The 26477-nt window shown below is 40.9% G+C and overlaps 1 protein-coding gene across 1 annotated transcript in view; it reads right to left on the bottom strand.

Annotated features, from left to right (window-relative positions):
• The window catches only part of LOC121449930 (pregnancy-specific glycoprotein 22-like), a 47899-nt gene that overhangs the window by 14712 nt on the left and 6710 nt on the right, over nt 1-26477 (bottom strand). Inside the window, exon 3 of the mRNA XM_041654589.1 lies at nt 1201-1345. Coding sequence (XP_041510523.1) covers nt 1201-1345 — 145 coding nt within the window. The remainder of the gene's footprint in view (nt 1-1200; nt 1346-26477) is intronic.

Consider the following 26477-nt stretch of genomic DNA (forward strand, 5'->3'; position numbering starts at 1 on the left):
TGTTCCCTTTGTGATTCTCTTCAAACTATGAATTCATCTTTAGGGTTTACTGACATGAAGTCCACTAGAACCAGGGCTTTTTGTTTGTTTGTTTATCTTTTGGTTTTGGTTTGGGTTTCAGTTTTTTGAGACAGGCCTTCTCTGTGTATCCTTGGCTGCCCTAGAACTTGTTCTATAGACCAGGCTGATTTTAAACTCATAGAGATCACCTGCCTCTGCCTCCCTACTGCTGGGTTTAACGGCCTAAGACACCATCACCCATCAGAACCAGGAATTTTTAAAAAAAGAATTAGTCGGATCTTTTTTGGAAAGTTCAGGTCCTGGAAAAAAAAAAACCAGGCACAGTAGATAACAGAATAAAGAAAAGAGGAATGTGTCTCTATGGATTTCACTTCAGAGTTCCTAGGTTTGGAGCTTAGGGTAATAATTATATTTAAGTGTGAAATAAATGATTTTAGATTAACTTATGTAAATATAGGTATGTATTTGTGAAGACTGGTGTCTCCTTGTGATCCCCTGGTAGCTCCTTCCTCTATGGTGAGACTGGAAACAACCAGCTAGGTCCTGTGGAAACGTGGGGAATTTAGTACGTGGATAGAAAGAGGTCCAGCTGGTTGACTGAAGGATACCACATATAGAGGTAGAGACCTAGTCTATCGCCCCATCAACTCTGACCATAAAACCCTAATATAATGTGTCTTCTTATACCCATATGAAGATGTATGCCACAAATCTGTGCTGGGCACATATGCCACATATGCATGTGTGTGTGCATGCCACAGCACCTATGTGGAGGGCAGAGTAGAGCCTGCAGGAGTCTGTTCTCTCCATCTGCTGTGTGGGAGCTGAGGATTGGTTTCATGTTGTCATATCTTCCCACACTGAAACATCTCACTAGCTGTCCCACTTGATCTCTATTTGGAGGGTCACGCTGTCATGATGGGGTACAGCAGTCTTCAGAACATTGCAGCCAATGAAATTCACTGTGAATATGGAGTTCTTAAGGCTTTTCTCTTACCATCATCACCCCCTGTCCTCTGAGAGCTTCTGGATGCTGAGCCTCTGTACCTTACTGTACGTTATGTATCATAACTACAAACAGAAACCTTATGTCTCCTCTCAAGATCCTTCCCTCTTTAGGAGACTCCAGTCTGCCTCTGAGTTCCCATCCTCACACAGTCAAAGATTGGGTACCCTTACCTGTGAGCAGAAGCCTCTGCCACGGGGTACACCCCTTGCAGAGAAGCACAGAGGACTCCATCAATCTTCTCACTTGCTGTCCTCCGTCTGAGGAGAAGAACCTCAGCTCCAACACAGAACTCAGGCTCTGCTGTTCTTCCTCCTTCTGGGATGAGATTCTTCTCGGAAAGAAGCACTTCACAGAATCTAATGAACTGTGAGTGATGGGGTTTGAGTCCAAGGCACTGCTCAAACCCTTCCACTCTTAGTGATGCCCTACATCCCTCTCAACTTCCCTTTATGTTCCTTCACCAAGACACAAATTGTGCAACAAGGCTGATAAGCATCCTCATGGCCTCAGGAACAATGGCTCATCCTGGGGCTGACATCTGCTCTGTTCTTGCCTTGGGTCTGTCAGCACAAAGCAGGGAGCATCCATCATGCCTATGTGACCTTGTGACACAGAGACTGAGCTGAGCACTCAGTCTACACCTTTTTTATTTAATCCCTGAAGGAAGGTGACAGAAATGTCTCTGAGGCTTGAAAAGAGACCAGCTGAGTGATGATTAGGGATGAAGATCAATCCTTTATCACTAATGTCACCAGTAAATTAGTGATTCAGGAGAGAGACCCAGGGGCAGTTGTGTGAGGAGTTTCACGTGCTCAGAGTTGTTGAAAAGGTGGCCTGTGTGTCCTTGAAATGACTGTGGGCCCCATCTTTCTATGGAGGGTTTCAAGGCAACATTCTAACTTTATGTGTTGGGTGTACAAATATCCTCTCTGATCTTCCTGGGTCACCTTTGCCCTTTATTAATTGATTCCTGGTGATAATCATATATTTCCCTTTGAGAGATGCCAGGAGGGAGGAGACCTTAACAGTTCCCGTGCAGAAAGTTGTTCTCAGACAAAGGAGGGAGCCAGTATGTCAGAGCAGGATTTAGGGAGAGAGCTCTAGGTGAGTAGGGACAGAAATGGAAAGCAGTCTGCTAGGCCATGGCTCAGGAAAACAATTTTCAAAGCATTGAGCAAATGCTCCGCTATGACCCCTGGGGACCAACCATCAGTCTTATGCTCAGGGCTACACTAAGTATGGATAAGAAGTCAAATGAGTCCTTCCCTGATATGTTCAACACAGGTGGGGTGCAGGGCCTCTCATCATGATCACTGTGTTCTTTCAGACTCCTAATACCTTCTAATGTAGGTCTACACAGGGTTCCAGATTTGTCCTGGAAAGCTCTGGACTAAAGTTGGAAGTAGTGTGAATCCTGAGAAAGGGAATTCTCAGGAGGAGCCTTGTGCCCAGGAAATTTCAGAGGAAAAGTCCTAGGACGTTTCTCTTGAAATTAAAAAGACAAAACATAACTGAGCATGGTGCCGAATGCCTATAATCTAAGCATGAAAGAGGCAGAGGCAAATGTATCTCTTAGATACATGCCAGCCCGGTCTACGGAACAGGTTCCAGGACAGCTGGATTAAACAGAGAAATCCTGGATGATTAAAAAAACAGGAGACACTAATATAACAGACTATAAATGCACTTTCAGATCAAGGCTTCACTCAAAGCTCAATGTTGTCATTTCAGGGATCCACTTCCCAAGACTCGTAATGTTCTTCACTTGGGTCCATTAATGCCAATGGCTGAGTTCTATACAAGGGAGATATAGGATCTTAAAGAACTAAAAATGATTTTGGGAGTAAAGAACTCTTAACATTGTATCTGGGGCTCTTCATGAATAAGCCAAGAGTACTGTGCAGGTGAGTGAGAGGTAAGAAGGCAGAAGAGTTCAAGCTTTGACTGTATATACAAACGATTATCTGAGAAGGACATGATCAAATCATTTGAACCATCAGGAGGAAACTGAATAAAGCCACACATGATGCCTGCAAAGAAATTGGGAATCTTGGTGATTAGATGGCTCTATTATCTATTCTTTTACCTTAGTTATTATCTGTTCTTCCACCTTAATTGAACAGGTCTCAACCAGAGCTGGGGTGCATATTAGTAGAAGAGTATTCATGTAATAAGTACTTCATACATAAGACTTTGATTCATCACTGGCACAAGACAAAAAATCCCACTGGACTCTGTGTGCACTGAGCCTAGGTCTGAGATGTCCCCTGTCTCCATGACCCAGAGTATGTCTAGGAAAGAAAAGTTCCTCCAGACTCTTCTAATTCAATGCTGGGCTTCTCTGCATTTGCTTGGGCTAGAGCAGGATTCCTGTCCAGCCTAGGTATCAGTGTGGTGGGTCTGTGTCAATACCAAAGAGTGGCTGAGTGTCCCAGCTCCATCTCTCTGTACATAGGCAGTGATAGTCATGAGGAAACGGAAATTACAAGGTGGGTCTTTGTCAATAGCAGAAAGTGGCTGAGTGTCACATTTCTATCTCTATGCACATAGGCAGGTATAGTTATGAGGAAAGAGAAATTATAAGGCTACTGTCCTTAACCACCATGGGATTAGAATTGCCGCATGTGATGACGGCCTTGGATAGCAATGCTTTGCAGACAGCAGAGACATTATGTCCTACTGTGGGTTCTGACACTTGCAAAGGCTTCTTTAAACCAGTGCTGGTCTTTCTACATCTACCCTCAATCTTTTTCTTTAGATAACCAGGCAGAAGATGAATCACACACAGATGCAGGAGGACTTGAGTACTCAGTGATGTTGGGTCTCCAGTGCTATGTGGGAGAAACTGTCTTTGCCACGTGTGAGCTGAGCTGCAGAGCATGATGATACAGACCTAGGACCTGAAATCAGATGACCATTGTCTCTCATGGATCTCACTGTCACACTGCCTGCCTTACACCAAAGTTCTGTGTCCCTCCTGCTGTACTGATATCCACTTCTGAGCCTGGGCCAGTGCCTTCCAAGGCAACGATGTTTAAAGAAGTCCTACAAATTGAGCAAATAACATTTCCTATTTAGCTTCCCTGAGAAGCACCCACAAACAATCATCAGGATTTGTTTGTACAGAAACCTCACACATGAGGCCAGGAGTGGACCTGTCATTCTGCTAAATGAACAGACTATATCACAACAAGGGCCAACCTTCCCAGGTGTTTGATGGTGACTGAGATGATGCATGGATCCCCAAACTCAAAGAATGAGTCACAGAATAATCTTTGAGGGGAAGATTGTGGGTTAAAGGTGAGCTTGAAACAGGATGATTGTCTTGGCCTCTGATGTTCTGTTTTGCACAGGTAAGGGTCACAGCAAGATATTTCCTGAGCAGGTTATCATTTTCTTTCCTTCTTTCCTTCCTTTTTTCTCCCTCCCTCCCTTCATTCCTCCCTTTCCCCCTTATATTTTTATTTCCTTTCTTTTCATGTGTATGACTATTTTTACTGCATATGTATTTGTGAACCACAAGTATGCCCAGTTCCCTCAGAAACCAGAAGAGGGCATTGTATACCCAAGAAATGAAATTAAAGATTGGTTATGAGATATTATGGATGTACTGGAAACAGGACATGACTCCTCTACAAAAGTATTCAGAGTTCTTAACCACTGATCTATCTCTCAAAACTCTCAGGTGAATATTTTCAAAGGCAGAACTGACTGGTAGAAGATAGTGAGCAAGAACTTACTGGAACTATTAATGTGTTGGGAAGATCTAGACCAGAAATTTAGGACTCTGACTTTCTCCATATGAGTCCATTGTTACTAATATCGAGCATATAATGCTAATCCCCGGAAGGATTGCTTCTCTAAAGATTACAGTGAGATGAGAGACAAATGCTAAAGTTATTTGAAATCAGTGACTCCCTGAGCAGAGAGAGCCCCATGTTAGATGCAGGATCTTTTATAAGAATCAAAACAAAGTCCTGTGTTTTGCCTTCCTGGAGTAGTGATAGCAACATGACAGAAAACACATGATTTATGTCCAGTAGGTAGGATGTGGAGTCCTGGAATTTGGCAGAAATTCTCCAGAGATGGGTAGCTTTGTCATAGACTCAAATATAAATTTCCATTCCTTTTCACTTCATAGAACAGCCATCTCAAGCTGTCAATGGCCAAGGTTAATGCTTGTGAAAAACAGCTGCTCCTGCTCCATATACACCTAAAAAAGCCTTGAGGGTGAGGACATGGGATACGTGATTGCAGTCACACAGCATGTCTGTTACCCATTGTCTCTGAGACAGATAAACACATTGTGTTTTCTGTGCCTCTTTTCCACTGATAGCAAACAGTGTTAATGAGTGTTGCCATGGTGATCAGGTAACCTCATATATGAAAACACTGGTACAGGACAGCTATCCAGATAGGCACCATCTGTTACTGCTTGCCTACTGGAGAGAATTTGCTAGACTTACTCTCTGAGGACATGGAGTCATCAGGAGGACTTATAGCTTTTGTCCCTCCCCTAGGGCTCATGACTTTCCTGTAAGTCTCATAAACTCACCAAAACAGTTGGCAAAATGCCTAGACACTGAAACAGCTGGCGTGTCCATGATGAGACTCAGAAGAAAATGTACAGTTGATCAGTAAATGCTTAGGGACTGTATACTGGAGGGACTTTAATCCCAACCTTCAAAATATTGCAGAGTTATAGTATTGAAAAACATTTGAGCATACTTTGAACAACAAGTTTGTATTATTTACAAGAAAATAAGTTTCTAGTTGTGATGTGGCTCAGACCTAGTGCACATCTTATATCCAAGTACTTTCTTTTTGAAACTTGTAAACAGGATTGAATAAAGTCAACCACTGGTCAAAAAGCAGAGCAAGCAACCATGTTGACCATAACATGCTCAAGAAAAAAATAGAGAATGAGAAGCCTGGGGAGGATGGATAGAGGGAAGCCCAGGAAGAAGAAGTGAGGGGCATGTGAGTATGAGGAGGCTTCATGGAGATGGCATAGCAGAAGGAGGTTCTTGGGATGTCAGCTGAGAAAGAAGGTCAGCTGGGAGCTTTTTCTGCCTCTCTGAGCTATCAGGTTTTCACCCCAACATACTGTTTTTTTTTAAACAAAGTCTTTATTGTTCAGTTTTACCATGGAGTCAGAGTATTTATTGGTAAAACTGAACAATAAAGACTTTGTTAAAAATAAATAAACAGTATTTAGCATTCCAATGCATTGAATGACCACATTCACAGAGAAACTGTGTAAGCTTTGAACAAACTGAGAAGTCATGAGATTTGGTTAGAAATTCTCAGAAAGAGAGTTAAGTAAAAATAAAAGGAAAAACTTCCCACATTAAGGATGGCAAATACCATAACACTGAACATTAGGACTATATTATGTTACTTTAGATGACTTGAAAAATAGAAGTAGGAAATCCATCTGGAGGGGTAAGTGTGTGCCAGCCTGGCTGGCCAAATGCCTCAGGAAGAGAGCACATGCACCCTCTATAGAAGGAGCTGCGGGCAGGCCTGCTTTTCGTTCCACACAGTTAGCTTTACACCAGAAATAACAACACACAAACTGTATTCATTTAAACAATGCTTGGCCCATTATATCTAGCCTCTTCTTGGCTAACTCTCATATCTTTATTAACCCATTTCTAATGATCTGTGTAGCACCACAAGTTAGTGGCTTACCGGGAAAGATTCAGCATCTCTGACCTGGTGTCTGGCTCTATGATGTCTGCTTGACTCAGCTTTCTTTCTCCCAGAATTCTGTTCTGTCTACTCCACCCACCTATGTTCTGACCTATCAGGTCAAGCAGTTTCTTTATTAACCAATGAAAGTATGATCCTCCTCCATCAACCCTCCAATTCCCTAAACTTTCTGGCCCTTCAGTGGGACTTCTCCCAGCTACTGGCTTTTTCTGCTTATCCCACACCAGCTTACCCCCAAGCACTTTGTGGGGTCCCAGGATACCCCAAGTAAGCCTGCTTTGGGGCTGAGGGTCTGGAGACACAGTGGTGAGTGCAAGGCTGCATTGGTTTCTTTGTTCCACCAAGCCAGGATCTACCAAGCCCACCCTTTTGTCTGCCAGGTCCTTTGCAAGCAAGTAGCTCTGATCCAGTACCAGTAGATCCATCCAGAGGGCTAAGTGTGTGCCAGCCTAGCCAGCCAAAGGCCCCAGGAAGGGATCACAGGCACCCTCCAATCCCCTAAACTTTCTGGCCATTCAGCAGGTCTTCCTCCTGGCTACTGGCTTTCTCTACCTATCCCACCCCGGCTTGCCCCCAAACACCCCTTTCAATCTGCGGGGTGTCAAGATCCGCCAACTCAGTCTGCTTCAGGGCTGAGGGTCTGGAACCCAGTGGTGTGGGCAAGGCTGCAAGGGTCTCTTTGTTCCACTGAACCGGCATCTACCAAGCCCACCCTTTTGTCTGTGAGGTCTTTTGCCAGAAAGTGGCCCTGATCCAGTACCAGTAGACCCATCTGGAGGGATCCACCACCACAGAATACACCAGGGTGGAGAGGATCTAAGAACCAACTCTAGGGCTGAGGGAACATAAGAGAGGTCAGACCAAGAATAACCCTCCAAGTACACAACCACAGGAAAGATAGCACCAAACCAAAGACTCTCCTCACAGCATTTGAAGGAAAAAATGGGCAGGCGCCAATGCAAGAATTCCTCCAACAATCTGAAAAGTAACATGATAACACCAGAATCTAGCAAACATACAAAAGGAAGACTTGAACACCCTAATCCAGAAGTAGAAAAAATAGACTTTAAACGTAGCATTATGAAAGTGTTAGAGACCATTAAACAGGATGTGAAAAAAAAACTTTTAAAAAATGGATGAGAAGACTAACAAAAAGTTAGAAGAAATGAATAAATCCCTCAAAGATGCCCAAGAAAAAGCAATCAAACAGGTAATGGAAACAGTTCAAGACTTGAAACCTGAAATGAAGGCATGGAGAAAACACAAACCAAGAGACGCCAGGATATAGAAAACCTGGGTAAACAAACAAAAACCACAGAGACAAGTATAACCAACAGAATACAAGAGATAGAAGAAAGAATCTCAGATCCTGAAGATACTATAGAGGAAATAAACGCACTGATCAAAGTAAATAGCAAATCCAAGAAATTCTTAACAAAAAACATCCGGGAAACCTGGGCCACCATGAAAAGAACAAACTGAAGAATAATAGAGGTAGAAGAAGGAAAAGTAAAAGAAGAATTATAGCTCAAAGGCCCAGAAATTATATTCACCCACTGAGACTCTGTGCCTGTTCTAATGGGAGCTCACCAAATCCCACTGGACTGGGACTGAACGAGCATGCAATCAAACTGGACTCTATGAATGTGGCTGGTAATAGGAGTTAACAACCACTGGTCATTAATATCACTTAATGTGAATGGACTCAACTCACCTATAAAAAGGCACAGGCTAATAGATTGGATACAAAAACAGGATCAGTCATTCTACTGTTTACAAGAAACACATCTCAAACACAAAGACAGACAGGGTTGGTAAAAGCTTTTTCAAGCAGATGTAACTAAAAAACAAGTGGGTGTGGCCATACTAATTTCTAACAAAATTGACTTCAAACTGAAATCAATCAGAAGTGATGGAGATAGACATTTTATACTCATAACAGGAACAATTCAGCAGGATGAAGTCTCAATCCTGAATATCTATGCCCCTAGTATAAAAGCACCCACTTATGTAAAAGAAACATTACTAGAACTCAAGGCAGACATCAAACCACACACACTAATAGTAGGAGACTTCAACACACCTCTCTCACCAATGGACACGTCAATCAGACAGAAACCTAACAGAGAAATAAGAGAATTAATGGAGGTAATAAATCAAGTTGACTTAACAGACATCTATAGAACATTCCACCCAAATAGGAAAGAATATACCTTCTTCTCTGCAGCTCATGGAACCTTCTCAAAAATTGACCACATACTCGGTAACAAAACAAACTTCCACAGATACAAAAAAAAAAATATTAGTAACCACCTGTGTCTTATCGGACCACCATGGAATAAAGTTAGAATTTAACAATAATTCTACCCCCAGAAAGCCTAGAAATTCATGGAAGCTGAACAGTCAACTACTGAACCACCCCTGGGTCAGAGAGGAAATAAAGAAAGAAATTAAAGTCTTCCTTGAATTAAACGAAAATAAGACACAACATACCCAAACCTATGGGACACTATGAAAGCAGTGCTAAGAGGAAAGTTCATAGCTCTAAGTGCCGACATTTAAAAAAAAAAGAAAAAAAAGAGAAAGCTCACATTAGAGACTTAACAGCACAGCTGAAAGCTCTAGAAAAAAAAGAAGCAGACTTGCTCAGGAGGAGTAGAAGTCTGGAAATAATCAAACTGAGGTCTGAATTCAACAAAATAGAAACACAGAAAACAATACAAAGAATCAATGAAACAAAGAGCTGGTTTGTTGAGAAAGTCAACAAGATAGACAAACCTTTATCCAAACTAATCAAAAGGCAGAGAGAGAACATGCAAATTAACAAGATCAGAAATGAAAAGGGGGCCATAACAACAGGCACTGAGGAAATTCAGAGAATCTTTAGGTCTTACTACAAAAACTTATATGCCACAAAGTTGGATAATGTAAAAGAAATGGACTTGCTTTTAGATAGTTATCATTTATCAAAATTAAATCAAGACCAGGTGAACAATTTTAATAGACCTATAAGTCATAAGGAAATAGAAGCTGTCATAAAAAACCTCCCAACCAAAAAAAGCCTGGGACCTGATGGTTTTAATGCAGAATTTTATCGGAACTTCCAAGAAGAGCTGATACCTATACTCCTTAATGTGTTTCACATAATAGAATCAGAAGAGTTATTGCCAAACTCTTTTTACAAAGCTACCCTGATTCCAACACCACACAAAGACCCAACCGAGAAAGAGAATTACACACCAATCTCACTCATGAACACCAAGGCAAAAATTCTCAATAAAATACTGGCAAACAGATTCCAAGAACACATTTTAAAAAATTATCCATTACGATCAAGTAGGCTTCATCCCTGATATGCAGGGCTGGTTCAATATTAGAAAATCTATCAATATAATCCATCACATAAATAAACTGAAAGAAAAAATGATATGATCATTTCATTAGATGCGAAAAAGCATTTGGCAAAATTCAACACCCCTTTATGATAAAGGTTTTGGAGAGATTAGGGATACAAGGATCATACTTAAATATAATAAAAGCAATATATAGCAAGCCAACAGCTAATATCAAATTAAATGGAGAGAAACTCGAAGCCATTCCACTAAAATCAGGAAAAAGACAAGGCTGTCCGTTCTCACCATATCTCTTCAACAAATTATTGAAGTTCTAGCAATAGCAATAAGACAACATAAGGAGATCAAGGGAATTCAAATCAGAAAGGAAGAAGTTAAAATTTTGTTATTTGAGGATGATATGATAGTGTACATTATAGTGACCTCCAAACCTCTACCAAAGAACTCCTACAGCTGATAAATAAATTCAGTGAAGTGGCACGTTACATGATCAACTCAAAAAATCAGTAGCCCTCCTATACACAAAGGATAGAGAAGCAGAGAGGGAATTCAGAGAAACTTCACCTTTTATGGTAGCCACAAATAGCATAAAGTACCTTGCAGTAACTCTAACCAAGGAAGTGAAAGATCTATTTGACAAGAACTCTAAGGCAATGAAGAAAGAAATTGAAGAGGACACCAGAAAATGGAAAGACCTCCCATGGTCTTAGATGGGGTAGGATCAACCTAGTAAAAATGGTAATTATACCAAAGGCAATCTATAAATTGAACACAATCCCCATTAAAATCCGAACAAAATTCTTCACAGACCTTGAGAGAGCAATAATCCACTTTATATAGAAAAACAAAAACCCAGGATAGCCAAAACAATCTTATACAATAAAGGAGCTTCTGGAGTCATTACCATCTCTGACTTCAAACTCTATTACAGAGCTACAGTAATGAAGATAGCTTGGTATTGGCATAAAAACAGAGAAGTCGACCAATGGAATTGAATCAAAGACCCGGATATTAACCCACAAACCAATGAATACCTGATTTTCGATAAAGGAGCTAAAAGTATACAATGGAAAAAAGAAAGCATCTTCAACAAATGGTGCTGGCATAACTGGATGTCAACATGTAGAAGAACGAAAATAGATCCATATCTATCACCATGCACAAAACTCATGTCCAAATGGATTAAAGACCTCAATATCAATCTGAACACACTGAACCTGATAGAAGAGAAAGTGGGAAGTACTCTACAACATAGGGGCACAGGAGACCACTTCCTACGTATAACCCCAGTAGCACAGACATTAAGGGCAACATTGAATAAATGGGACCTCCTAAAACTGAGAAGCTTCTGTAAAGCAAAGGACACTGTCATTAAGACAAAAAGGCAACCTACTGACTGGGAGAAGATCTTCACCAGCCCCGCAACAGACAAAGGTCTGATCTCCAAAATATATAAAGAACTCAAAAGGCTGGAGAGATGGCTCAGTGGTTAAGAGCATGGACTGCTCTTCCAAAGGTCTTGAGTTCAATTCCCGGCAACCACATGGTGGCACACAACCATCTGTAATGTGGTCTGGTGTCCTCTTCTGGCCTGCAGACATACACACAGACAGAATATTGTATACATAATAAATAAATAAATATTTTTTAAAAAATAAATAAAAATAAAATAAAAACTCAAGAAACTAGACTTTAAAATGCTAATTTACCCAATTAAAAAATGGGGCACTGAACTGAACAGAAAATTCTCAACAGAAGTAGTTCAAATGGCCAAAAGACATTTAACGTCATGCTCAACCCCCTTAGCGATCAGGGAAATGCAAATTAAACAACTTTGAGATACCATCTTACACCTGTCAGAATGGCTAAAATCAAAAACACCAATGATAGCCTTTGCTGGAGAGGATGTAGAGTAAGGGGAACACTCTTCCATTGCTGGTGGGAATGCAAACTTGTACAACCACTGACACTTGTAGAGGCCTCCTTCAAGCACTGTTGCTCTTTCTGACACTTACCCCCAATCCCTGTTCTTAGAAACCTAGGCAGAAGATTAATCAAAGGCATATGCAGTAAGGCTTGTGTGCTCAGGTAGATTTTGGGTCTCCTGTGCTGTATAGGAGAAACCATCTTTGCCATATGTGATTTGAGATGCATAGTTTGGTGGTAAAGACCTAGGATCTGGAGTCAGATGACCATTGTCTCCCTTGAACATCACTGACCCATGCCTGCCTTGCATCAAAGAATACTTTGTCCTTCCTGTTATACTGATGAACACTGCTGAGCCTAGACCAGTGCCGTATAAGGCAATAATGTTTAAGGAAGTCCTGCAGATAGGCTTGAACAAGACTGTCTACTTAGCTTCTCTGAGAAGCACCCACAAACAGTCCTCAGTACTTCTGTGCTCAGAAATCTCAAACATGAGACAAGGAACATGCCTGTCATTCAGCTAAATGAGCAGACCTAATCATAAAAAGGGCCAGTCTTCCCAGATGTTTGATGGTGACTGAGAAATGGCACAGGACCCCAAAAGACAATCAAGTTTCAGAATGACTTAATAAAGAGAAGAATAAATGGTAGAGTTGATTTTTAATAGCACAACAGTTGTTTTAGACTATAATGCTCTTCGTAACACAAGTAAAGAACATAGCACTCGGGAGGCGGAGGCAGGCGGATCTCTGTGAGTTCGAGGCCAGCCTGGTCTGCAAGAGCTAGTTCCAGGACAGGAACCAAAAGCTACGGAGAAACCCTGTCTCGAAAAATCAAAAAAAAAAAAAAAAAAAAAAAGAAAAAAAAGAAAAAAAGAAAGAACATAAAGAGATAATTCCTGAAATGCAGGTTGCTATTTTCTTTCTTCCTTTCTTTGTTCCTTATTTATTTATTTATTTCCTTGTGTATGGTTATGTTACCGCATATATATCTGTGAATCACAAGTATGCATGATGCCCACAGAATCCAGAAGGTGCCATTGGATCCCCCAGAAAAGGAATTACGGATTGTTTATGAGCTGCCATGAGTGTCCTGGGTACAAACTTCAGTTTTTTAAAAGAGTAAGCATTGACATTAAGCACTGAACCATCTCGCCAGCACTCCCTGGTTGATGTTTACAGAGGCAAATATTCCTGTTAGAAGGTAGAGGTATGTCTGGCAGAACTAGGTTAGGGATTTTTACTTTAACATTTTCCATATGAGACCAGTGTTACTCATACCCAAGATCTAAGGCCTAATCCTGAAATGACTAAGGAATACACTGAGGTATGATGGGAGAACTATGCTAAAGTTGTTTGAAATAGTGACTTTCTGTGCAGAAAGAGCCCTGTGTTAGATCCAGGATTCATTAGAATGCACGAATCAAAGCCTTGTCCTGTGCCTTTCTGGAGTAGTGACAACAGCATTCCAGAAAGCACATGATTTCCTGTCCAGCAGCTGGCTTATAGACTCCTAAATTTTTGCACAAATTTTCCCAAGTAATTTAGTTCTATAGCCAAATCTAACTGTCAATCTGTTTTCACTTCCTGGAACAGATACCTCCCCTCAAGTTGCTAATAACTGAGATTAAAATCTCTGAAAAATAGCTCATCTTCCTTCAGAGACACTTTAGAAGACCTCTAGAGTGAAGACACTGTATACATAGCTGTACACAGAAAGCTACTCCATAACCCACTGGGGTTTCAGTGTCTCATTTTCCCAATGACAGCGCACATTGTGAATAGATGTCACCATGCAAATAAGGCTGAATATGAACACAGTCATGACAGTGAGACAGGACAGCTGTCCAGATAGGCATCATCTGTTACTACTTCCTGCAGGAGAGAATATGCTCAACTAAATCCCTGTGGACATGCACTCATCAGGGGAACCTATGTCTTCTGTTCCTCCCATTGGAGACCCTGGCTGTCCTGTGAAACCTCATAAGCCCATCAAAACCATTGGCTAATGGCTTGGCACCAGTGTACTGAGTACACTGTAACTTTAGTGTCTATGTTGTGACTCAAAAGGAAACACCATGTTGACTATTGGATACCCAGGCATTGTGTGAAATCCCTTGGAGTTGGAGTTAGGTGAGGTTGTGATTTCTCTTCACATAGACCCTGGGTACTGAACTCAGATTGTCTGAAAAACCAACAAGTGCTACACTGGGTCAACTCACAAACCACCTTTCTCGTTCTTTTCCTTGTTCCCTTTATGGATCTAATCAACTCCTGAATTCACCTTCTAGAAGTCCACTGCAACTGGGGCTTTGGAAAGACACAATGCACTGCTGTTTTGATATGTTCCAGTACCAAGAAAAAGCTAAGACATCTGTTGATAAGTGAATAAATGATTATACAAGGACACTGACTTTAAAGATATGTCATGTTGGTAGATAACAAAAGAGGCTAATACCACAGCTTGACTTTTAGTTTTACATTTATTTGTGCATTCTGTATGTGTATGAGAAAGAGAATATGTGTGTGTTTACTTATGTATACATCAGAGTATGGGTAATAAAATGCTACTGCACATTCAAGTAGAATAAAGTACATGATGCAATTGGTTCTCCCCTTCCACCATGCTGAATCTTGAAATTGAACTCAGCTCATCATCCCTGGGAGCAAGTGCCTTAACCCACTGAAATATTTTGGTGACTCAACTTCCTCTAATTTTCACTTTGATGGAAACCCTGTCATAATTGGGAACATCAATCTTCAGAAAATAACTGACAATGATGATAAACTTTGACTATAAAACAATCTGGTTCCCACTTCCCTTACTGCTTCTAGTTTACCATGGGCTTCCTCATACTGAACATTTGTTCCTCTCTGTCCTCTCCCTTTAGGCTGGAAGAACAAGTCCTAGTCCCATGTCAAGCTTCTATTTTAGAAGACTTCCACCATATTCTGAGTTCCCATCCACTGTTAAGGCATGATCTCCACAATTTTGTGTTAGGATATGAATCCAATGCTTTAATCATACCACTTCTCCTGCAGCTCACTCTAGGACAGAGTGTAGGAGCTGTCTGTGCTGTGACTCCTATACTCTCAGTTAACAATAACTGACTCTTCCATGTTCCTTGTCTCTTTCTCTTGAAGTAAACACATGGTGAGAAACTTCCCTCTGCCCCTATAAAGTTAGAGATCACACCTTTCCTATATGCTGCAGATTGGGAGAAGGCTGCTCAATGATCTTGCCCAAAATGGAGAATACTCTCAGAAGAGGCTCCTTAGACAACCTCCGTGATTAGTCTATGGGAGCTATTTCATGTCTCACACTCTAACTAGCTCTCTCTTATTTTCTTTTTTTTTTCTCCCCCTGCCTCCACTCCTCTCCCCCTCCCTCTCCAGTCCACAGAGCAGTCCGGGTTCCCTGCCCTGTGTTAAGTCCTAGGTCCTCCCCCCTCCGTCCATATCTAGGAAGGTGAACATCCAAACTGGCTAGGCTCCCACAAAGCCAGCACATTAAGTAGGATCAAAACCCCCTGCCATTGTCCTTGGTGTCTCATCAGCCCTCATTGTTCACCATGTTCAGAGAGTCCGGTTTTATCCCATGCTTTTTCGGTCACAGTCCAGCTGGCCTTGGTGAGCTCCCCGTATATCAGCTCCACTGTCTCAGTGGGTGGATGCACGCCTCGTGGTCCCGACTTCTTTGCTCATGTTCTCCCTCCTTCTGCTCCTCCTTGGGACCTTGGGAGCGCAGTCCAGTGCTCCTGTGTGGGTCTCTGTCTCTATCTCTATCCATCACCAGATGAAGATTCTATGATGATATGCAAGATATTCGTCAGTATTGCTCTAGGATAGGGTCATTTCAGGTTCCCAATCCTCAGCTGCCCAAGGAACTAACTGGGAACCTCATCTTGGGCACTAGGGAGCCCCTCTAGGATCAAGTTTCTTGCCCACCCTAAAGTGGCTCCCTTAACTAAGAATTGTGGTTCCGTGCTCCCCTATCCACCTTTCCTTTATCCCAATTCTCCTGTTTCCCAGATCCCCCCTCCTTCCCTTCTACCTTTTCTCTCCCCATCTCCCCTTACCCCCATCCCACCCCCCCAAGATCCCATTTTCTCCCCGGAAATTTGGTCTACTTCCCTTAGCCAAGAGGACAACTATATGTTTGTCCTTGGGTTCACCTTCTTCCTTAGCTTTTTTAGGTTCACCTATTGTAGACTCCGTGGTCCTTATTTATGGCTAGAAAACAATTATGAGTGAGTACATACCATATTCATCTTTTTGGGTCTGGGACACCTCACTCAGGATAGTGTTTTCTATTTCCATCCATTTGCATGCAAAATTCGAGAAGTTTTTTACCGCAGCGTAGTACTCTAGCGTGTATATATTCCATACTTTCTTCATCCATTCTTCCATTGAAGGGCATCTAGGTTGTTTCCAGGTTCTGGCGATTACAAATAATACTGCTATGAACATAGTTGAACAAATGCTTTTGTCATTTGATAGAGCATCTCTTGGGTATATTCCCAAGAGTGGTATTGCTGGGTCCAGGGGTAAGTTGATCCCGAATTTCCTGAGAAACCGAAACACTGATTTCCACAGTGGTTGCCCAAGATTGCATTCCCACCAGCAATGGATGAGGGTACCCGTTCTTCCACAGCCTCTCCAGCAAAGGTTATCCTTGGTGTTTTTGACTTTAGCCATTCTGACAGGTGTAAGATGATATCTCAAAGTTGTTTTGATTTGCATTTCCCTGATTGCTAAGGAAGTTGAGCACGACCTTAAGTGTCTTTTGGCCATTTGAACTTCTTCTGTTGAGAATTCTCTGTTCAGTTCAGTGCCCCATTTTTTAATTGGGTTAATTAGCATTTTAAAGTCTAGTTTCTTGAGTTCTCTATATATTTTGGAGATCAGACCTTTGTCTGTTGCGGGGTTGGTGAAGATTTACAATACATAGGGTTTTCATTTCTCAGTCTCACTTTCTACCTCTTCAAATTCTTCTACTTTCTCTCTAATTCATGCCTCATCCATAATTATTATTATAATTATATATGTAGATAAAATTTATGAATATATACACAACCTTCTGGGCCCATTTAATGTTGCTCATGTGCATATGTTTATGGTTTGTAGTTGGAGGCCACTTCTTTGTTCCCACCTGCTCATCCCCAAAATAACAACAAAGAAACTACATTAATTAAATCACTGTTTGGCCTAAGTTCTTATTGGCTAGCACTTACAACTTAATTTAACCCATTTCTATTAATCTGTGTATCGTCATGTGGCTGTGGCTTACAAGCAAGGTTCTGCCTGGCATCTGTCTCTGGTTAAGGTACTGGCTTCTCTTGACTCTGCCTTCTTCCTCCCAGCATTCAGTTTAGTTTTTCTCATCTAGCTCTATTCTGCCCTATCACCAGCCAAGGCAGATTCTTTATTCATTAACCAATAAAAGCAACACATATACAGAAAGACTTCCCATAAAAAATGGTTGACCATTTGGATTAGGTAATCTATCATGGGCTCATCAATGGAGAATACTGATTCTCCCTCTCTTAGAATTCATTAGTTACTTTTGCTCTCTAGTTATGGGTTGATCCCTGGGATATTTTCTCATCCATTCTAACATGCAAGATGGTGTTGCCATTGTTTTAGGTCTTCTTTAAGCAGGCATGTAATTGGGAATTCTTGGGTATAGCTTTCTTGTCATATATAAAAGACAGAATCTCATCCTTGTCCTCTGCTTTTACATTCTTCCCTCCTCAACTTTTCAAATGATTCCTGATTCTAAACAAGGGGATTGTGATACAGATAAATCATTGGGCGTGGACACCCTGTGAAGTCTGTTGCTCTACAACACATTTGAACAAATTTTGAAATTTTTTCCAAGTCTCCGTCAGTACAAACAGAAGCTTCATTGATGACTACGTGTGTTTCACTTAGCTGTGAATAGAAGGTTGTATGCTTATTTTATCTAGAAATTATACTAGTTTAGGAAATGAACCATAGAAAAAAGGCTGAATTAAGTCAGCCCATCTATCACAAATGTTTTAACATCAAAATAGTCAAGGGAAAGCATTAAGGTAGAGCTAAGGTTATGCTTATGTTTCCACAAAGGATAAAAGATTGTGGATCCCATCAAAATTGATAAAAATCCTACATAAGCAAGAGGAATTTCCCAGAGGCTGCAGCTGCAGAGATGGCTCTGGAAACAGCTTTGCAGCACATTGAGAATTCTGCCTCCAGGGAACAGTTTAAGAATTTATGGCAGGCTGCAATCTCGGTGGAACTCTAAAACACAGCTTGCTTCAATATGGGGGGACTTAAGAGGTGAGTGAACAGCCATGCAGTGGGACCCACACTTGCTAGGACCTCCACAGTGGGACAAAACCCCAGGTCCTCCCCCAACTCCCTCTGCTTTTCTAGACAGCCAGCAGGGTGTTTCTGTGAATAGGCTCTCCCAAACCCAAACCCATCCAGCAGCCCCTCCAAAGTACTAGCCCAAATCCACCCAAACATGTCTATCCTTCTGCAACCTCGGTGGAACTCTGAAACACAGCTTGCTCCAATACAAAGGGGACTTAAGAGGTGAGTGAACAGCCATGGGGCAGGACACCCCACTCCCTAGGACCTCCACAGTGGGACAAAACCACGGAATCCTTCCCAAACTCCCTCAGATTTTCAAGACAGCCAGCAGAGTTTCCTGCAGGTAGGCTCCTCCAAAGCCTAACACCAGCCACTAGACCCACCAAGCTACTAGCCACATCCCACTTATGAGCTGAGAGCATGCTACAATATTGAGGGGACCAAGAGCTTGCCACAACACTGAGGGGGACCAAAAGAGAGCACCAAGAGAGCGAATCAAGAGAAAAGAACCAAAAAAAAAAAAACAGGCAAAGAGAGAAGAGAGACCTCAAAGGCTTTCTGACACAGACATTGACAGTACAAAACAGACAAAGAAAAACTGACAAACACACAGAGAACTACTGCAAGGATTGAGCCCAAGATGCAAAGCCATTGCCAGCCTCATTTGAGGGAAGAGATGGGCAGACACCAATGCAAAGATTCCTCTAACAACCTAAAAAGCAACATGGTAATACCAGAGCCCACGGTCACACAACAGGAAGACTTGATCATTCTAACCTAGAAGAAAATGACTTTAAACATAACTTTATGAAAATAACTGAGAAATTTAAAGAGGAAATTAAAAACTCCCTTAAAGAAATATAGGAAAAGATAAACAAAAAATTGTAAGAAATTAATAAATCCCTCAAAGAAACCCAAGAACAAGGAAGTCAGGACCACCAGGGGTGCAATCACCCAGCTTGACAGTGGGGCTTATCTACTGGGAGCTCACCAAGGCCAACTGGACTGGGACTGAATAAGCATGGGATAAAACCGGACTCTCTGAACATGGCGGACAATGAAGGCTGATAAGAAGCCAAGGACAATGGCACTAGGTTTCGATCCTACTGCATGAACTGGCTTTGTGGGAACCTAGACTGTTTGGATGCTCACCTTCCTGAACCTGGATGGAGGGGGGAGGAACTTGGACTTCCCAAAGGGCAGGGAATCTGGACTGCTCTTCAGACTTGAGAGGGAGGAGGAATGGAGTGGGGGGAGAGGGAGAGGAATAGGGGGAGGGAAATGGGAAGCAGGGAATAGGCAGGAATTTTTTCAACAAAAGATATAGAAAAATTAAATAAATACATAAATAAATAAATAAATAAATAAATAAATAAATAAATAGAAAGAAACCCAAGGAAAAAATAATCAAACAGGTGAGGCAAACAGTTCAAGACTTGAAGACTGAAATAGAGGTAACAAAGAAAACACAAACCTAGGGAAATTTGGATATGGAAAGTCTGGGTAAATGGTATGAAAGCAGTGCTAAGAGGAAAGCTCATAGCAATAAGTGCCCACATAAAGAGAATGGAGAAAGCTAACTTTAGTGACTTAACAGGACACCTGACAGCTCTAGAACAAAAAGAAGCATATGCAACCAGGAGGAGTAGAAGACAGGAAATAATCAAATTGAGGGTGGATATCAACAAAATAGAAACAAAGAAAATGATACAAAGAATCAATGAAACAAAAAGCTGGTTCTTTGAGACAATTAACAAGATTAACAAACCCTTCTTCAAACATATCAAAAGCAGAAAGAGAATATACAAATTAGAAATTCATCTTCAGAAATGAAAAGGGTGGTATAACAACAGACACTGAGCAAATTCAGAGAACCATTAGGTCATGCTACAAAAACCTGGACTCCACAAACTTGGAAAATGTAAACGAATGCAAAATTTTCGGATATATACCATATGCTAAAATTAAATCAAGACTAGGTAAGCAATTTAAATAGACCTATAAACTGTGAGGAAATAGAATCTGTCATCAAAAAACTTCCAACCAAAAAGAAGCCCAGGGACAAATAGTTTTAGTACAAATTTCTACCAGAACATCCAAGAATACTACTACTCAAAGTGTTCCACATAATAGAAACAGAAGAGACATTGCCAAACTCATTTTTGCGAGGCTACAGTTAGCCTAATACCAAAACAACACAGAGACTCAACCAAAAAAGAGAATTACAGGCCAATCTCATGCATGAACATGGATACAAAAATATTCAATAAAATACTGACAAACCAAATCCAAGAATACCATCAAAAAAATCATCCACCATAATCAAGTCAGCTTCATCCCAAAGATGCAGGGGTGGTTCCACATATGAAAATCTATCAATGTAATCCATCGTATAAAAAAACTAAAAGAAAAAAGCCATATGATTATTTCATTAGCTGCTGAAAAAGCATTTGACAAAATCCAACACCCTGTCATAATAAAGGTCCTGGAGAGATCAGGGATACAATGAACATATGTAAATATAATAAAAACAATATGCAGCAAGCCAACATCAAATCAAATGGACAGAAACTCAAAGCAATTCCACTGAAATCAGAAATAAGAAAAGCCTGTACACTCTCTCCATATCCCTTCAATATAGTTCTTGAAGCCTTTACAATAGCAATAAGACAACAAAAGGAGATAAGGGGATTTGCAGATGATAACATAGTATATTTAAGTGACCCCAACAACTCTACTAGAGAACCCCTACAGCTAATAAATACCTTCAGTTATGTGGCAGGATAAAAGATCAACTGAAAAAAATCAGTAACCCTCGTATACATAAAAAATAAAGAAGCTGAGAGGGATATCAAAGAAACACCACCTTTCACAACAGCCACAAAAGACATAAAATATCTTGGTATAACACTAACCAAAGAAGTAAAAGACCTATTTGACAAGAACTTTAAGTCTTTGAAGAAAGAAATTGAAGAAGATACCATAAAATGGAAAGATCTCCCATGCTCTTGGATAGGTAAGATCAACATAGTAAAAATGGCAATCCTACCAAAAGTCATCTAAAGATTCAATGCAATTCCCATAAAATCCCAACAAAATTCCTCACAGACCTTGAAAGAATAATCAACTTCATTTGGAAAAACAAAAAACCCAGGATAGCCAAAACAATCCTGTATGATAAAAAAAAAAAAAAACTTCCACAGACATCACCATGCCTGACATCAAGCTCTATTACAGAGCTGCAATATTGAAAACAGGTTGAATTTGGCATAAAAACAAAGATGTTGACGAATGGAATAGAATTGAGGACCCAGATATTAATTCACACACCTATGAACACCTCATTTTTGTCAAAGAAGCAAAAATTATACAATGGAAAAAAGAAAGCATCTTCAGCAAATTGTGCTGGCATAACTGGATGTCAACATGTAGAAAAATGAAAATATATCCATATCTATTATAATGCACAAAACTCAAGTTCAAATGGATTAAAGACCTCAATATAAATCTGACCACACTGAACCTGATAGAAGAGAAAGTGGAAAGTAGCCTTCAATGCATGGGCACAGAAGACCACTTCCTACATAGAACCCCAGTAGCATAGACACTAAGAGCAACAATGAATAAATGGGACCTCCTGAAGCTGAGAAGCTTCTATAAAGCAAAAGACACTGTCAATAACACAAAGAGTCAGGCTACTGAAAGGAAAAAGATCTTCACCAACCACACATCAGACAGAGGACTGATCCCCAAAATATATAAAGAACTTAAGAAATTAGACATTAAAATTCTAAATAACTCAATTAAAAATGGGGTACTGAACAAAACAGAGTATTCTCAACAGAAGAAATTCAAATGGCCAACAGATACTTAAGGACATGTTCAACATTTTTTGTTATCAGGGAAATGCAAATCAAAACAGCTCTGAAATACCATCTTATACCTGTCAGAATGGATAAGATCAAAAACACTAATGATAGCTTATGCTGGAGAGGATGTGGAGGAAGGGGAACACTCATCCATTGCTGGTGGGAATGAAAACTGGTACAATCACTTTTGAAAATCATCATGGTAGTTTCTCAGAAAATTGGGAATCAACCAACCTCAGGATCCAGCAATACAACTCTTGGGAAAATACCCAAAAGATTCTAAATCATACTACAAAAAACATTTGTTCACCTATGTTCATAGCAGCATTATTTGTAAAGCCAGAACCTGAAAACAATCTAGATGCCCCTCAACCAAAGAATGGATAAAGAAAGTGTGGAACATATACACATTAGAATACTAATTAGCCATAAAAACGGCTTGAATTTTGCATGCAAATCGATGGAATTAGAAAAAACTACCCTGAGTGAGAAAACCCAGACCCAAAAAGATAAATATGGTATGTACTCACTCATGAGTGGATTCTAGCCATAAACAAAGGACATTGAGCCTACAGTTCATAATCCTAGAGAAACTAAGTAATAAGGTGAACCCAAAAAAAGACATATAAAACCACCTGGAAATTGAAAACAGTCAAGGTCATCTGACAAAATTGGGAGTATGGGGAGTATGCTGTTGATTATGCTTGCATCTGCATTTCCTGTTTATTTACCCAGATTATCCACTTCCAGAAATCTCTCAGTTTGTGATTTCTTTTTTTTTTTACTTTTTAAAAATAGCTACTACTTTTTTTTTGCTTTATAAATAATACCATTCAAAATTTCCACCTCCTCTCCTCCTCCCATTTCCCTCCCACTCCCCGATACCCTCTCCCCCCTTACCTTCCAGTCCTAAGAGAGGGCAGGGTACCCTGCCCTGAGGGAAGTCCAAGGCCATCCCCCCTCCATCCAGTCCTAAGAAGGTGTGGGTTGAAACGTACTAGGATCCCAAAAGCCAGTGCATGCAGTAGAATCAAATCCCAGTGCCATTATCATTGGCTTCTCAGTCAGCCACCATTATCATCCACATTCAGATTGTCTGGTTTGATCACATGCTCCATCTGTCCCAGTCCAGCTGGCCTTGATGAGCTCAGCTTAGATCAGTCACACTGTCTCGGTTTGTGGATGAACCCCTCATGATCCTGACTTCCTTGCTCATCTTCTTCCTCTTTCTGATCTTCAACGGGACTTGGGAGCTCAGTCCAGTGCTCCAATGTGGGTCTCTGTCTCTATCTACATCCACCTCTGGATGAAGGTTCTATGGTGATATTCAAGATATTCATCAATGTGGCTATGGGACAAGGCCAGTTCAGGTGTTCTCTCCTCTACTGCCCAAGGACCTAACTGGGGACATCCCCTTGGACACCTGGGAACCCCTCTAGAGCCAAGCCTCTTGCCAACCCTAAAATGGCTCCCTTAATTAAGATATCTTCTTCCCTGCTCCCATATCCGCCCTTCCTCCTTCTCAACTACCCCACTCCCCCAAGCTCTCCCAAATCATCTTCCACCAATGATGCAGTGGTGTCTGTGTCTCCAGGGTTCATTCTTCCTTCAATCAGTGCAGGTGGATGGAGACTGTCCTCACATATTTTTATAACATTTCTTTTAGTTTTCTGTATGTGTATGCTGCTTATGTACATAGTATTTGCAGGAGCTTTGATGTGGAGGGTCTTTCTGTCTACGTGTTGTTTTTATTAGTTAATGAATAAAGAATTGCTTTAAGCCTATGGCAGGGAAGAACAGAAATAGGCAGGGAAAACTAAGTAGAATGCTGGGAGAAAGAAGGGTCGAGTCAGAGGGATGCCATGGAGCCACCACCATGCCAGAAATTTTCCAGTAAGCCACTGCCACATGGCGATACACGGATTAATAGAAATGGGTTAAATTAATATAAGAGGTAGCCAGTAAGAAGCTAGAACTAGGGGGCCAAGCAGTGATTAATACAGTTTCTGTGTGATTATTTCAGGTCTAAGCTAGCCAGGCTGCCAGAAAGAACAAGTGGCTCTTCCCCCAACAAAGCTCTCTAGGAAACTTTGTGAAATTCCCTAGAGCTGTATTTATAGGAGGTTGGTTGTTTAATAACCAAACTTAGGTGCTGAGAACTATGCTCAGAGCCTCTAGAAAAGCAACAAGTGTAGTGAACCACTGACCTGTATCCACACTCTTCCTGTCTGATTTTCTTGCTTTGTACATGGAAAAATCTATACAGATGTGGAGGTTAGAGGATATGAAGGAGTTGTGTCTATTCCCTCCTCCACTATGTAGGACATGGGGATTGACTCAGCGTGTCAGCCTTAGCAGCAAGTACTTTTACACACAGAGTCAACTCTGGTTGAATTATCATTTGGAGAATCTCCCTATTATAGTTTGAAATATTAGTCTTCAAAATATAATGGCTAATGGTGATAAATTTTGAGGAAGAAACAATCTGGCATTTTCCCTCCTCTTAACATTTCCTGGTCACCAAGAGCTTTCTTCTGCTGAACTGTTGTCACCTGCTGTCCTCTCTAGGTGCTCTGCAAGCAGAAACTCAGTCACCTCTCAGACCCTTATCTTAGGGAACTACAGCTATTCTCTGAGTTCCCTCCTCTTATCCACTGTCAATACATGGTCCCCTCACCTTTGTGCTAGGACACAGGTCTCCAGCTTTACCACTGATTTACACAACCTTAATCAGGCCATATCTCCTGAAGCTCATTCTATGACAGAGTATAAGAGCTGTCTGTGCTGTGACCTGACTACTCATAATTTACAATACAAGGGCTCCTCTATGCCTCCCTGAACTACATCATGAGGTGAGAAATGCTCCATCACCACTAAAAGGTTAAAAAAAATAGGAATTTCCTTCAATCTCTGGATCAAGGGAAGATTACTCAATGATGTTGTTCAGAAATAGATGGTGTTCTTAGAAGAGGCTCCTCCAGCCTCCCTCCAGGATCACTGGCATGGTAACTATTTCTCATTCTCTCACTCTCTCTAGCTCTCTCTTATTTTTGCTCTTATTTTTAAATCTTTAAAAGTACATCTTTTAGAATTTTCTACAAGCATTTACATTATATTCTTACTCCCTGCCTTTTCCACTCTACGTCCTCTCAAGATTGTTATACCTTCTCAGCTTCATGGCTTTTTCTTAATTATTATTATTATTACATCTATTTTCATGTATAAATCAATAAATATATAAATACAATCCGATGGGTCAATTTTATGTTGCCCATGTGTTTATGGCTGACCATATTGGATTAGATTACATATTGGGTGCTCATACCTGAAGAATACTGACTCTCATTCTCTCATAACTCATTAATTACCTGGAGGTCTTTATATAGAAGTGCAGTCTCTTCGAATTACTCCCATATACCCTGCCATGTCTACTGGTGTCATCACATTTCATATCCATTTATACAACCATACGGATGAAATTTCTTGGGTGAAGCTCCCTATAATATACAGAAGACAGAATTTTGTTGTAGACATCTGGTCTTCTGCCTCGTACAGTATTTTCAACCCTCTTCTGAGATGTGCCCTGACCTTCAAACAAGGTGGTTGTATTATAGATAGATCAGGTAGGGCTGGACACTCCATGGTGTCTCTCTTAGCTAGGGTTTTATTACTATGAAGAGACACTGTGAGCATATCAACTCTTTAAAGGAAAGAATTTAATTGGGAACAGCTCACAGTTTAGCAGGTTTAGTCCATTACTACCATGGCAAAAAGCATGGTGACAAGCAGGCAGTGTTGGTGCTAGAGAAGGAGCTGAGAGCTCCACATCTTAATCTTCAGGCATCAGAAAGAGACTGTGAACCACATTGGGAAGATCTTGACCACATGAGACCTCAAATCCTACCTCCACAGTGACAGACTTCCTTCAACAAGGTCACATTTACCTAAACAAGGCCACACCTCCCAGTTGTGCAACTCCCTATGGGTTAAGAATTCAAACAAGCGAGTCTATGGGGACATTCCTATACATACACCACAGCATTCATTGTTCGTTTGCTGCATTTGGGTTAGTTTTGGATTTCTTTGGTAGCCTCTGTCTAAGCAAAAAAAAAAAAAAAAAAAAGCATCTTGAATGTGGGGCTAAAGCTACACTTGCCTGTGGGAATAAGGATATGTATTAAAATGAACCTAGAAATTCAACTGGTTTAAGAAAGTGGCTATCATGGGT

Source organism: Microtus oregoni, unplaced genomic scaffold (genome assembly GCF_018167655.1).
Source record: "Microtus oregoni isolate MIOR12 unplaced genomic scaffold, Mior012 000006F_ref0000085, whole genome shotgun sequence".
NCBI classification, from domain to species: domain Eukaryota; kingdom Metazoa; phylum Chordata; class Mammalia; order Rodentia; family Cricetidae; genus Microtus; species Microtus oregoni.